The following is a 15,275-nucleotide window of genomic DNA, read 5'->3' on the forward strand; positions in this document are numbered from 1 at the left end:
ATAACATCCACTATTCTGTCATTATGATATCCACTATACTGTCATCATGATATCCTCTATTCTGTCATTATAATATCCACTATTCTGTCATTATATTATCCACTATTCTGTCATTATAACATCCACTATTCTGTCATTATGATATCCACTATACTGTCATTATAATATCCACTATTCTGTCATTATGATATCCACTATACTGTCATTATAATATCCACTATTCTGTCATTATAATATCCACTATTCTGTCATTATGATATCCACTATAATGTCATTATAATATCCACTATTCTGTCATTATAATATCCACTATTCTGTCATTATAATATTCACTATTCTGTCCAGGTAACAGGAGATAACCATGGGACTGGAGGAATCCAACTAGAAACTTGGCATCTTTGATTGTCTTTCCCAGTTTCTGATTACAACATGTCAAACAAATGACAAACTATAGTAAAGCAGAAAGTTGTCCAGGTTCAGCCCCTGTTATCTCCACTCCAGAGAGAGAGAGATGTCCAGGTTCAGCCCCTTTTATCTCCACTCCAGAGAGAGAGAGATGTCCAGGTTCAGCCACAGTTATCTCCACTCCAGAGAGAGAGAGATGTCCAGGTTCAGCCCCTGTTATCTCCACTCATGAGAGAGAGAGAGAGATGTCCAGGTTCAGCCCCTGTTATCTCCACTCCAGAGAGAGAGAGAGAGAGAGAGATGTCCAGGTTCAGCCCCTGTTATCTCCACTCCAGAGAGAGAGAGTTGTCCAGGTTCAGCCCCTGTTATCTCCACTCCAGGGAGAGAGAGAGAGAGAGAGAGAGATGTCCAGGTTCAGCCCCTGTTATCTCCACTCCAGAGAGAGAGAGTTGTCCAGGTTCAGCCCCTGTTATCTCCACTCCAGGGAGAGAGAGAGAGAGAGAGATGTCCAGGTTCAGCCCCTGTTATCTCCACTCCAGAGAGAGAGAGTTGTCCAGGTTCAGCCCCTGTTATCTCCACTCCAGGGAGAGAGAGATGTCTAGGTTCATCCTCAGTTATCTCCACTCCAGGGAGAGAGAGATGTCTAGGTTCATCCTCAGTTATCTCCACTCCAGGGAGAGAGAGTTTGACTGTTTCTTTCCGAACCAAACCGTTTACTGTATCAGTGGATGATGAAGATCTGGTCCAGGTCTCCAACCTCATGAAAGGTAAGTGTTGTAATATTCAGATTTAGACAGGGTTATCACTTATCTAGGTAGATATTTTACTAGACTTTATTCAACCCATTGGAGCAAAGGACAACAAAATGATGATTGTCATCTTCGCATATCTGTCACTGTCATTCATTGTTTGTCTAATAAATGCAGTCAAGCCACTGTGCTTATTGTGACGTTTAATGAGCAAGCATGACTTTCTTCCAGCCCTATTTTAAGCATATAGTTCACCCAAATTACAAAATATAAAATGTTTGTGTCTTTACCTTGAAAGCAGTCTATGGACAAGCAGACTGCAGTCTATGATTTGGTTACCCACTGCCATCAACCATTAATATGACAACTTCCTGTGCAGCCTTGGTGTCCCCGGCACTTGTCACATACAACTTTCCACCTGAGAACAGAGATCAGTCCCTGTTTCCAGCCTTCCCACTGTTTCTAGCATTTGCCTGTCTCCCTATCTTATTTCATTACTGTCTGAATAAAGTGGAAAACCAACAACAAAAAGAAGCACAAAAAAAATATTAGCATACTTTAAATTTCATTCCCCCCCCAAAAAAATATCAAAGTAACAAATTTGTCGAATTTTGAGTTAATTTAATTTTCAAAGCATCCTGAATACACCAAATTTTCCATCCTGGTCACAAGCCTAAACCATGTCAAAATACATACGCAGAATTGGAGGAAATTAGCTTTAAAACAGTTAAATCATCCTGGGGGAGGACCCCCTGTCCCCCATCTAGGGATTGTGCCAGGGGGCAATGAAATTCACATAGCAAATCTCACTTCAATCTTTTTTCAAAAGTTGTCAGCCCTGCTGGTTAACATAATGGATAATAATCTGTAGTTCACATCAGGTAACAGGGTTGACCTTTAAAATGAGGGACAGGTTGTTTCTTTTTTAACATTAAAATGACTCGTTTCCTTCAAATCAACACATTTATCTGACTTGTAATGTTGCCAAGAAATGTGCGCCATTTTGTAACTGTGTAGTAGACTACAAACGCACCTTCACTTTCATGATATTAGCCAATCACATGGCTTGTTCCACCACATTAAGTCCCTTTTGGGTAGTGAAACTGGGTGGGGGGAAAAAAACTGTTTGATTTCACCTAATTTTTTACATTCTGTCATGAAGAGTACATGTTCAACTTAATAAGCATGTTTTCCCATCTCAAGAGGTTAAATAAATAATAACAAAAATCCATAGTGCCTATTATGTGCCAAATAAAGTAACATGGTTTGACCATAACAGGGTTGACGATTTCATGTTAAATCAGCCATAAATCCCGTACACAGTACTCCTGCACTCCTGCACAGTGGACACGTCATAATAAATAAACTAACTGGTTTGACCATAACAGGGCTGACGATTCCATGTCATAAATCCGTCCGGCACAGTGGACGCGTCATAATAAATAAACTAACTGGTTTGACCATAACAGGGCTGACGATTTCATGTCATAAATCCGTCCGGCACAGTGGACGCGTCACAATACCCATAAAAATGGTTCCAATGGTTTTTACGCCATTCATTTTTCACATTGGGAATTTTACAAAAATGTTGTATTAATTGTGTGTTTGGTGTAGGCTTTACTTATGCGTGATGTTTTGATAGCCGTGTAATTCTCTCTTGGATAAGGTGAGTTTTAGCAATATATTCACCTCAATTTCCTCTAATAAATTCGTTATGATAATTAGTGTTAAAAGTGACCTTGTCGGAGAGAGATTTGTGCGGTTCTCAAAACATCACGCCAGGGTAAGTCTACATGAAGCACGGACCTGGGTCGCTGGCTTGAAAAGCAAACTCCCTACGCAGCAGGCCAATAGGGTAATTCTTGACTAAGCAAATACAACTCTGCCTCTTCCAGATAGGATAACTGCCATACTTCTGTCAGAAAGTGGTGACAGGTACAATCTTAGAGATGGAAACACTATTTCAAAAATGATCTTTAAAATATATATATATATATATATATGTTCTGTTCTGATGAATCTGCTATGTAATGAGTGCAATACGCCAGCAGGCGGCAGCAACCCAAATCCACGGTGTAGTTTCCCGTCGAGATTATTTCTGTCACTTCCGTGTCCGGTGAACCATCTTCACATTTGGAACAACTTGTCCACTGTACGGTATGATCTATCTTCAAATGGCATCTAAACGTCGATATTTTAATGTTTGCAACGTATATTCTATTGGGACAGATGATAAAGTTTGATATTTAAAAACAACTTGAATTCTGTTTGGTCGACGATTGGTTGATATCCACCGCAGCTGGGCTCTGACCTTGCAGTGTTGGCTAGTCAACTAACTAGCTAACTGCTAGACCTTCAGCGGACTCTTGCTCTTTGAACGTAAAACAGGATTTTGTGTGTCTAAAATATAACTATATAAGATGATATAGCTAAATATAAAATATCCACTTAGCTACATTGTTGGATTGTAGTAGCTAGGCAAAGCTAACGATTATTTGTTAGTTAGCCTAGTTTAGTAGCTTGAGAGTTAACTTAGCTAAAACGTTAACCAGCTTAGCATCTGTCAGCAAACATGAGTTTGGCGTTGTCAGAACTTGTATTGGCTTTTTTTTGTGTTGGTTAGGACTCAGATCAGTTAGCCAGATCAGTTAGATAATAGCTACATCTCTATCAGTAGCCACTACATGACCGTGTTGTTAAAGAGTCAGGCTAGCTAGTTTCTAATCTCAGTGCACTGCCAGTCAAATTGTCACCTGTGTGTGACCGCAACCTGCCTGATCGGTGTGACCATGCATTGGCGTGCAGTAGGACATGCATGTACGATCCATCCCCTCAAGTGTCTAACGGTTTTCTTCTTTCGTGTTATGATCTGTATCTCTTGTGGGTTTTAGCAGCTATATTGAAGGACTTTTATTTACCCCTTTTTCCGATCTTTGACAGACACAGACAGAAAGATGGCTGGGAAACGTGCAGCATTGAAAGCCATTGACTGGTTGGCCTTTGCTGAGAGGGTTCCCCCCAACCAGAGGGCCATGTTCAACAACCTCAAGACGCGCTCAGACGCCATCGGTGCCAAGTACGTAGCCTACCCAGAGTTAACATTTAGGCCTAGTTCATGACTAGCACTTCAGAGCCAGCCAATAGAGGTAAAACTTTCACTCGCATTGATGTCAATGGAAAATGAGTAAAACAATTTTAGGATTCTCCCATCTAGCTTTTTATATGCCTATGTGAAAGGCGTGTAGTTGGAATTGAATTACAAAGTATTGTCAACCAAGACACACAGGTTGCTGCAAAGTGAGTGTGTCTCGTACATGCATGCTACTGTAAATGAAAATCTCCACAATCTCATTCCCACAATGATTGTTTTATAAGTGACATCAATGAGCTGTTGTTGATGGCTCTGTCTACAGGCTGTCCTCTCTGCCAGAGAAGCCTGTTACCATCGACTGGAGCTTCTATAAGACCAATGTGGCCAGAGCTGGCATGGTGGCTGAGTTTGAATCCAAGGTGAGATCCTAAGGCCTGTGAAGAGTTTCATATGAGCTCTACCTGGGGAAAACAAAGTTACACACTTAACTACACTGAACAAAAATCTAAACGTTCCATGCAAAATGTTAATGAATTTACTGAGTTACAGTTCATATAAGGAAGTCAGTCAATTAAAATTAATGAATTAGCCCCTAATCTATGGACTTCACATGACTGGCCAGGGGCGCAGCCATGGGTGGACCTGAGGGCAAAGGCCCACCCACTGGGGGACAAGACCCAGCCAATCAGAATGAGTTTTTTCCCCACAAAGGGGCTTTATTCTAGACAGAAATGCTGCTTGGTTTCATCAGCTGTCTGGTTGGCAGGTCTCAGACATTCCCGCAGGGGAAGAAGCCTGATGTGGACGTCCTGGGCTGCCGTGGTTACACGTGGTCTGTGTTTGTGAGGCCGGTTGGATGGACTGCCAAAAAATAACAAATGCTGTAGGCTCTATGGTCATCTGGTATGTAGTATCCTGTGTGGTACTGTAACACTGGTTCAGTCATCTGGTATGTAGTATCATGTCCACTGTGTGGTACTGTAACACTGGTTCAGTCATCTGGTATGTAGTATCATGTCCACTGTGTGGTACTGTAACACTGGTTCAGTCATCTGGTATGTAGTATCATGTCCACTGTGTGGTACTGTAACACTGGTTCAGTCATCTGGTATGTAGTATCATGTCCACTGTGTGGTACTGTAACACTGGTTCAGTCATCTGGTATATAGTATCCTGTCCACTGTGTGGTACTGTAACACTGGTTCAGTCATCTGGTATGTAGTATCATGTCCACTGTGTGGTACTGTAACACTGGTTCAGTCATCTGGTATATAGTATCCTGTCCACTGTGTGGTACTGTAACACTGGTTCAGTCATCTGGTATGTAGTATCCTGTCCACTGTGTGGTACTGTAACACTGGTTCAGTCATCTGGTATGTAGTATCCTGTCCACTGTGTGGTACTGTAACACTGGTTCAGTCATCTGGTATGTAGTATCCTGTCCACTGTGTGGTACTGGTTCAGTCATCTGGTATGTAGTATCCTGTCCACTGTGTGGTACTGTAACACTGGTTCAGTCATCTGGTATATAGTATCCTGTCCACTGTGTGGTACTGTAACACTGGTTCAGTCATCTGGTATGTAGTATCCTGTCCACTGTGTGGTACTGGTTCAGTCATCTGGTATATAGTATCCTGTCCACTGTGTGGTACTGTAACACTGGTTCAGTCATCTGGTATGTAGTATCCTGTCCACTGTGTGGTACTGTAACACTGGTTCAGTCATCTGGTATGTAGTATCCTGTCTACTGTGTGGTACTGGTTCAGTCATCTGGTATATAGTATCCTGTCTACTGTGTGGTACTGTAACACTGGTTCAGTCATCTGGTATGTAGTATCCTGTCCACTGTGTGGTACTGTAACACTGGTTCAGTCATCTGGTATGTAGTATCATGTCCACTGTGTGGTACTGTAACACTGGTTCAGTCATCTGGTATGTAGTATCCTGTCCACTGTGTGGTACTGTAACACTGGTTCAGTCATCTGGTATGTAGTATCCTGTCTACTGTGTGGTACTGTAACACTGGTTCAGTCATCTGGTATATAGTATCCTGTCCACTGTGTGGTACTGGTTCAGTCATCTGGTATATAGTATCCTGTCTACTGTGTGGTACTGTAACACTGGTTCAGTCATCTGGTATGTAGTATCCTGTCCACTGTGTGGTACTGGTTCAGTCATCTGGTATATAGTATCCTGTCCACTGTGTGGTACTGTAACACTGGTTCAGTCATCTGGTATATAGTATCCTGTCCACTGTGTGGTACTGTAACACTGGTTCAGTCATCTGGTATGTAGTATCCTGTCCACTGTGTGGTACTTTAACACTGGTTCAGTCATCTGGTATATAGTAGCCTGTCCACTGTGTGGTACTGGTTCAGTCATCTGGTATATAGTATCCTGTCTACTGTGTGGTACTGTAACACTGGTTCAGTCATCTGGTATGTAGTATCCTGTCCACTGTGTGGTACTGTAACACTGGTTCAGTCATCTGGTATATAGTATCCTGTCCACTGTGTGGTACTGTAACACTGGTTCAGTCATCTGGTATGTAGTATCCTGTCTACTGTGTGGTACTGGTTCAGTCATCTGGTATATAGTATCCTGTCTACTGTGTGGTACTGTAACACTGGTTCAGTCATCTGGTATGTAGTATCCTGTCCACTGTGTGGTACTGGTTCAGTCATCTGGTATATAGTATCCTGTCTACTGTGTGGTACTGTAACACTGGTTCAGTCATCTGGTATGTAGTATCCTGTCCACTGTGTGGTACTGGTTCAGTCATCTGGTATATAGTATCCTGTCTACTGTGTGGTACTGTAACACTGGTTCAGTCATCTGGTATGTAGTATCCTGTCCACTGTGTGGTACTGTAACACTGGTTCAGTCATCTGGTATGTAGTATCATGTCCACTGTGTGGTACTGTAACACTGGTTCAGTCATCTGGTATATAGTATCCTGTCCACTGTGTGGTACTGTAACACTGGTTCAGTCATCTGGTATGTAGTATCCTGTCCACTGTGTGGTATGTAGTGGCATGCTGTCATGTGGATTCAGTTTCTTGAGGAAAACAGTCCTAATGTCGCCTCATGTTGTCAGCCAGACGTTTCTGGAGGAAAACAGTCCTAATGTCGCCTCATGTCGCCCATCATATTGGGATGGTGGTATTGGTATTGTGATGGTGGTATTGGGATGGTGGTATTGGTATTGGGATGGTGGTATTGGTATTGGGATGGTGGTATTGGTATTGTGATGGTGGTATTGGTATTGTGATGGTGGTATTGGTATTGTGATGGTGGTATTGGGATGGTGGTATTGGTATTGGGATGGTGGTATTGGTATTGGGATGGTGGTATTGGTATTGTGATGGTGGTATTGGTATTGTGATGGTGGTATTGGGATGGTGGTATTGGTATTGGGATATTGGTATTGTGACGGTGGTATTGGGATGGTGGTATTGGTATTGTGATGGTGGTATTGGTATTGTCACGGTGGTATTGTCACGGTGGTATTGTGACGATGGTATTGTGATGGTGGTATTGTGACGGTGGTATTGTGACGGTGGTATTGTGACGGTGGTATTGTGACGGTGGTATTGGGACGGTGGTATCATTTATAAAGCCCTTTTTACAACAACGTTTGTCCCAAAGTGCTTAACAGTTAATATTGATCTGTTCTATTTATTTTCCTCATCTCTCCCCTCTCCTCATCTCTCCCCTCTCCTCATCTCTCCCCTCTCCTCATCTCTCCCCTCTCCTCATCTCACCCCCTGTCCTCATCTCACCCCCTGTCCTCATCTCACCCCCTGTCCTCATCTCACACCCTGTCCTCATCTCACCCCTCATCTCACTCATCTCACCCCTGTCCTCATCTCACTCATCTCACCCCCTGTCCTCATCTCACCCCCTGTCCTCATCTCACCCCCTGTCCTCATCTCACCCCCTGTCCTCATCTCACCCCCTGTCCTCATCTCACCCCCTGTCCTCATCTCACCCCTCATCTCACTCATCTCACCCCTGTCCTCATCTCACTCATCTCACCCCCTGTCCTCATCTCACCCCCTGTCCTCATCTCACCCCCTGTCCTCATCTCACCCCCTGTCCTCATCTCACCCCCTGTCCTCATCTCACCCCTCAATCTCCTGTCCTCATCTCACCCCTCTCTCCATCTCCTGTCTCCCTCATCTCACCCATCTCCTATCCTCCTCAGTTCTCAGCCCTGACCATCCCTGAGCCCAAGGACACAGCCACAGCCGCCATCAACACACAGGAGGCCGAGGCGGTGAGTAGTAGCTCTGGGTTAGAAGTTACTGTGCAGAATGACTCTTCACGGCTCTGCTGTAGTGATTCAGAATGACTCTTCACTGCTGTAGTGATTCAGAATGACTCTTCACTGCTGTAGTGATTCAGAATGACTCTTCACTGTGCTCCACCTCATTCCTGTATTAATATTACAGTAGCTAGCTAATTAATAAAACATTAAATGTGTATTGTGGCACATTGACACACACTGTTATGTTGTATTGTTCTCTGTCCTGGAGGAAGAGGTGATGAATGAGCTCAGAGTTCCATTTCAAGAGCCTCATTATGCAAATCACTCACTGCTCTTGATGCCTCCTCCATTATTATTGGTTATATTTCTCCTTCGTTTCAGAACAAAGCTGCTGTTGCCTACGTGGAGGCTTCCAAAGCTCGTATTGGCCAGTATGAGAAGGAGGTGGGTTACACACACGCCACTCCAAACCACACACACACACTCCCCTACACCTGGATTTCCCTAGAATGTCTCTTTATATTTTAGGATTTTAGTACACAGTCAGCAGTAGACCCCCTGAGAAACTCCACTATTTAGAGACATGTTCAGTACCAGTCAAAAGTCTGGACATACCTATTGATTCAAGGGTTTTTCTTTATATTTACTGTTTTCTACATTGTTAACACTATTTTGGTTACTACATGATTCCATATGTGTTATTTCATAGTTTTAATGTCTTCACTATTATTCTACAATGTAGAATATAGTAAAACAAATAAAGATAAACCCTGTAAGGAGTAGGTGTGTCCAAACTGTTGACTGGTATTGTAGTTCTCTCTGTTCATCCACCTTCCTCTCTTCCACTATATAGAGACATGTAGTTCTCTTCTTCTCTCTGTTGATCCACCTTCCTCTCTTCCACTATTTAGAGACACGTAGTTCTCTTCTCTGTTCATCCACCTTCCTCTCTTCCACTATTTAGAGACATGTAGTTCTCTTCTCTCTGTTGATCCACCTTCCTCTCTTCCAGCTGGAGAAGTTCCAGAACATGATTCCCTTCGACCAGATGACCATCGACGATCTGAACGACACGTTCCCTGAGACCAAGCTGGACAAGGAGAAGCACCCGTACTGGCCTCACAAGCCCATCGCTGAGCTGTAAACTGGGCCCCGGCGCGTCCTAGATAATATTATACTTTCCTCTGATGAAAGGTTGTATAGTGTCCTGTGTATAAAGTCAAGTCCTGTTTCGTCGACAGACAGTTTGTGAAATAACTGCTTATTGTTATTGAGCGACTGAGAAAGGTCATCTGGTCCTTTGAATGGAAATAAACATTTATGGAAATTGAATATGATTTGTGTCATTATTTTGTGCAACTTTTATTTAACAAAAGACTCTTAAGGGGTGATAGTAGTTACACCTATTTTGCGAGGGCACATTTTTATGTTCGTTCATCAACTCGTGTGAAAGGATTTTCCATAATCACTTAGGACGTTTAGAGTAAGGGAATATCCTGGTGTTCTGTGTTGATTCAGTAATATAGGACTGTTTTATTAGGCTACGGCAGACGTGCTGCTCATTTCTGTTGGACAATCCTCTCCCCTGTCCAAGTCGGTTCCCTCCAGAGAAGATCCCACCATCTCCTGGGAAGGAGGAAGGGAATCTACTGGTGCTTTCTGTTGGACAATCCTCTCCCCTGTCCAAGTCGGTTCCCTCCAGAGAAGATCCCACCATCTCCTGGGAAGGAGGAAGGGAATCTACTGGTGCTTTGTGTTGGTTCTGTAACATACAGTATAACTGTTGGACACCATATAGACAATGTCTAACAATGGGCATGTCCCAAACTGCACCCTATTCCCGATACAGTGCCCTACTTTTGACCACAACCCTATGGCACCCTATTTCCCTATAAAGTGCACTACTTTTGACTGGGGCACTATATAGGGAATAGGGTGCTATTTGGGATGTAACCTGTTGATATACATTAGAACACATATCTCCCCTCCTACAACTGGACTGGTTTCATCCCCTGGCGACTTTTATTTGGAGAAACTCTAAATTACTTGTCTGTGTCAATCCAACTCGCAAGTCATGGGGAGAGGTCTGGTTTCCTGTCCTCTGGGTTTTCTCATGTCTACAGGTAGGTAGGTAGGTAGCATTGATCTTCTGCTCAGGTGTGACGGGCCTAGTTCAGAAACAACCCCTACCCATTCTCTCATGACCTTCTCAATCCTTTCAAATCTACATCTGTGTACCAAATGGCATCCTAATCCCTTTCTAGTGCCCTACGCTTCTTGACCAGAGCCCCGTGGGTCCTGATGAGAAGTATCCCACTAAATAGGGAATAGGGTGCCATTTCGGGCACAGCCAAGACGTGTCAAGCTGGTATGGGCTAGATGCTGTTTCTGCACAGGGCAACCCCCTCTGTTGTTCTGATGGCTATAGGATGACCCAGTGTTGTCTCAGTGTTCTGATGGCTATAGGATGACCCAGTGTTGTCTCAGTGTTCTGATGACTATAGGATGACCCGGTGTTGCCTCAGTGTTCTGATGACTATAGGATGACCTAGTGTTGTCTCAGTGTTCTGATGACTATAGGATGACCTAGTGTTGTCTCAGTGTTCTGATGACTATAGCATGACCCAGTGTTGTCTCAGTGTTCTGATGACTATAGGAGGATCCAGTGTTGTCTCAGTGTTCTGATGACCTAGTGTTGTCTCAGTGTTCTGATGACTATAGGATGACCCAGTGTTGTCTCAGTGTTCTGATGACTATAGGATGACCTAGTGTTGTCTCAGTGTTCTGATGACTGTAGGAGGATCTAGTGTTGTCTCAGTGTTCTGATGACTGTAGGAGGATCTAGTGTTGTCTCAGTGTTCTGATGACTATAGGATGACCCAGTGTTGTCTCAATGTTCTGATGACTATAGGATGTCTCAGTGTTCTGATGACTATAGGATGTCTCAGTGTTCTGATGACTATAGGATGACCTAGTGTTGTCTCAGTGTTCTGATGACTATAGGAGGATCCAGTGTTGTCTCAGTGTTCTGATGACCTAGTGTTGTCTCAGTGTTCTGATGACTATAGGATGACCCAGTGTTGTCTCAGTGGTCTGATGACCTAGTGTTGTCTCAGTGTTCTGATGACTATAGGATGACCCAGTGTTGTCTCAGTGGTCTGATGACTATAGGATGACCTAGTGTTGTCTCAGTGGTCTGATGACTATAGGATGACCCAGTGTTGTCTCAGTGTTCTGATGACTATAGGATGACCTAGTGTTGTCTCAGTGTTCTGATGACTGTAGGAGGATCTAGTGTTGTCTCAGTGTTCTGATGACTGTAGGAGGATCTAGTGTTGTCTCAGTGTTCTGATGACTATAGCATGACCCAGTGTTGTCTCAGTGTTCTGATGACTATAGGATGACCCAGTGTTGTCTCAATGTTCTGATGACTATAGGATGTCTCAGTGTTCTGATGACTATAGGATGTCTCAGTGTTCTGATGACTATAGGATGACCTAGTGTTGTCTCAGTGTTCTGATGACTATAGGAGGATCCAGTGTTGTCTCAGTGTTCTGATGACTATAGGATGACCCGGTGTTGCCTCAGTGTTCTGATGACTATAGGATGACCTAGTGTTGTCTCAGTGTTCTGATGACTATAGGATGACCTAGTGTTGTCTCAGTGTTCTGATGACTATAGCATGACCCAGTGTTGTCTCAGTGTTCTGATGACTATAGGAGGATCCAGTGTTGTCTCAGTGTTCTGATGACCTAGTGTTGTCTCAGTGTTCTGATGACTATAGGATGACCCAGTGTTGTCTCAGTGTTCTGATGACTATAGGATGACCTAGTGTTGTCTCAGTGTTCTGATGACTGTAGGAGGATCTAGTGTTGTCTCAGTGTTCTGATGACTGTAGGAGGATCTAGTGTTGTCTCAGTGTTCTGATGACTATAGGATGACCCAGTGTTGTCTCAATGTTCTGATGACTATAGGATGTCTCAGTGTTCTGATGACTATAGGATGTCTCAGTGTTCTGATGACTATAGGATGACCTAGTGTTGTCTCAGTGTTCTGATGACTATAGGAGGATCCAGTGTTGTCTCAGTGTTCTGATGACCTAGTGTTGTCTCAGTGTTCTGATGACTATAGGATGACCCAGTGTTGTCTCAGTGGTCTGATGACCTAGTGTTGTCTCAGTGTTCTGATGACTATAGGATGACCCAGTGTTGTCTCAGTGGTCTGATGACTATAGGATGACCTAGTGTTGTCTCAGTGGTCTGATGACTATAGGATGACCCAGTGTTGTCTCAGTGTTCTGATGACTATAGGATGACCTAGTGTTGTCTCAGTGTTCTGATGACTGTAGGAGGATCTAGTGTTGTCTCAGTGTTCTGATGACTGTAGGAGGATCTAGTGTTGTCTCAGTGTTCTGATGACTATAGCATGACCCAGTGTTGTCTCAGTGTTCTGATGACTATAGGATGACCCAGTGTTGTCTCAATGTTCTGATGACTATAGGATGTCTCAGTGTTCTGATGACTATAGGATGTCTCAGTGTTCTGATGACTATAGGATGACCTAGTGTTGTCTCAGTGTTCTGATGACTATAGGAGGATCCAGTGTTGTCTCAGTGTTCTGATGACCTAGTGTTGTCTCAGTGTTCTGATGACTGTAGGATGACCCAGTGTTGTCTCAGTGTTCTGATGACCTAGTGTTGTCTCAGTGTTCTGATGACTATAGGATGACCCAGTGTTGTCTCAGTGGTCTGATGACTATAGGATGACCTAGTGTTGTCTCAGTGTTCTGATGACTGTAGGATGACCCAGTGTTGTCTCAGTGTTCTGATGACTGTAGGAGGATCTAGTGTTGTCTCAGTGTTCTGATGACTGTAGGAGGATCTAGTGTTGTCTCAGTGTTCTGATGACCTAGTGTTGTCTCAGTGTTCTGATGACTGTAGGAGGATCTAGTGTTGTCTCAGTGTTCTGATGACTGTAGGAGGATCTAGTGTTGTCTCAGTGGTCTGTAGCTCATCCATCATGACTTAAGTTGGACAGTTGTACTTCACATGGTTGTGGCCACGACCCCAAGTCTTTGAGTGTGTGTGTGTGTGTGTGTGTGTGTGTCTGTGTGTGTGTGTGTATGTCAGTATTGTTCCTCCTTTGCTATGACTACAGTATAAATCTCATGGTTGGAAACTTGAGAGGTCTCCAGGGCCTCTTCTACATGAGGCTCGGTCTCAGTGTTATTCTGGGTTTTCTGTCAGACTGCTGGAGTTGCTGCTGATGTTAGGGGTTTGGGCAGACTGCTGGACTGCCTGCTGATGTTAGGGGTTTGGGCAGACTGCTGATGTTAGGGGTTTGGGCAGACTGCTGGACTGCCTGCTGATGTTAGGTGTTTGGGCAGACTGCTGGACTGCCTGCTGATGTTAGGGGTTTGGGCAGACTGCTGGACTTGCTGCTGATGTTAGGGGTTTGGGCAGACTGCTGGACTTGCTGCTGATGTTAGGGGTTTGGGCAGACTGCTGATGTTAGGGGTTTGGGCAGACTGCAGGACTTGCTGCTGATGTTAGGGGTTTGGGCAGACTGCTGGGCTGCCTGCTGATGTTAGGGGTTTGGGCAGACTGCTGGACTTGCTGCTGATGTTAGAGGTTTGGGCAGACTGCTGATGTTAGGGGTTTGGGCAGACTGCTGGACTGCCTGCTGATGTTAGGGGTTTGGGCAGACTGCTGGACTTGCTGCTGATGTTAGGGGTTTGGGCAGACTGCTGATGTTAGGGGTTTGGGCAGACTGCTGATGTTAGGGGTTTTGGGCAGACTGCTGATGTTAGGGGTTTGGGCAGACTGCTGGACTGCCTGCTGATGTTAGGGGTTTGGGCAGACTGCTGATGTTAGGGGGTTTGGGCATTGGGTTGAGTCAAGCCTTTGATTCAGTCAGTGTCAGCAGTGTATTACGGTGAAGGAGCGATGTGGGCGAATACGGCCTAATTAAATGACTGTTGCAGTTGAACTCCCTCAGTCAAGATGAACCATGTTTCACATTAACCAAGTTGTCCACAGTGAAACCCGTACCTACTGATCTTAGTTAAGAATGTTCACTGAAACTAATTGGAACAAACATTTGTATATTATATTCATAACTTGTTTTCCCTTTCCTGTGTTCTTACTGCGTGTCTTTTTACTGTATTTTCTTACTGTATATTCTTACTGTGTGTTCTTACTGTGTGTTCTTACTGTATATTCTTACTGTGTGTTCTTACTGTATATTCTTACTGTGTGTTCTTACTGTATATTCTTACTGTGTGTTCTTACTGTATATTCTTACTGTGTGTTCTTACTGTATATTCTTACTGTGTGTTCTTACTGTATATTCTTACTGTGAGTTCTTACTGTATGTTCTTACTGTATGTTCTTACTGTGTGTTCTTACTGTGTGTTCTTACTGTGTGTTCTTACTGTATATTCTTACTGTATATTCTTACTGTATATTCTTACTGTTTATTCTTACTGTGTGTTCTTACTGTATATTCTTACTGTATATTCTTTATGTTCCTACAACATAAATGAATACATTTTTCCAGCAGGGGGCAGCAGGGAGGAGTTTACCAGACCGTTCCTGTCTAATGGACTCAGGTCTGGTTGTTGACTAGTCATCAGTCTGATATTGCATTACATGTTGTACTATAATATGATTCATTTTATTAAAGTGGAAATACATTTTATCCAGGGGCCTTTCCAGCTAAGACACGACATCACTTATGCATGTGCACACTGAATGAAAAAT

The 15,275-nt window shown here is 43.6% G+C and overlaps 1 protein-coding gene across 1 annotated transcript; it reads left to right on the plus strand.

Annotated features, from left to right (window-relative positions):
- The first annotated feature begins 3,283 nt into the window (after positions 1 to 3,283).
- atp5pd (ATP synthase peripheral stalk subunit d) lies at positions 3,284 to 9,847 on the plus strand. Its single transcript, XM_036941970.2, has 6 exons — positions 3,284 to 3,311; positions 4,095 to 4,230; positions 4,568 to 4,664; positions 8,453 to 8,524; positions 8,897 to 8,959; positions 9,528 to 9,847. The coding sequence occupies exons 2-6, from the start codon at positions 4,109 to 4,111 to the stop codon at positions 9,657 to 9,659; spliced, it is 486 nt and encodes a 161-aa protein (XP_036797865.1). The 5' UTR covers positions 3,284 to 3,311; positions 4,095 to 4,108; the 3' UTR covers positions 9,660 to 9,847.
- Positions 9,848 to 15,275: the final 5,428 nt, after the last annotated feature.

The sequence above is a fragment of the Oncorhynchus mykiss genome, chromosome 13 (genome assembly GCF_057628025.1).
Source record: "Oncorhynchus mykiss isolate SJ-2025 chromosome 13, ASM5762802v1, whole genome shotgun sequence".
NCBI lineage: Eukaryota > Metazoa > Chordata > Actinopteri > Salmoniformes > Salmonidae > Oncorhynchus > Oncorhynchus mykiss.

Bases quoted from the DNA above. Each gene is read 5' to 3' on its own strand.
- atp5pd (XM_036941970.2), top strand. From the start codon at position 4,109: ATGGCTGGGAAACGTGCAGCATTGAAAGCCATTGACTGGTTGGCCTTT. The intron at 4,231-4,567 runs GTACGTAGCCTA...CTCTGTCTACAG, and splicing joins TCAGACGCCATCGGTGCCAA to GCTGTCCTCTCTGCCAGAGA. The intron at 8,525-8,896 runs GTGAGTAGTAGC...CCTTCGTTTCAG, and splicing joins ACACACAGGAGGCCGAGGCG to AACAAAGCTGCTGTTGCCTA.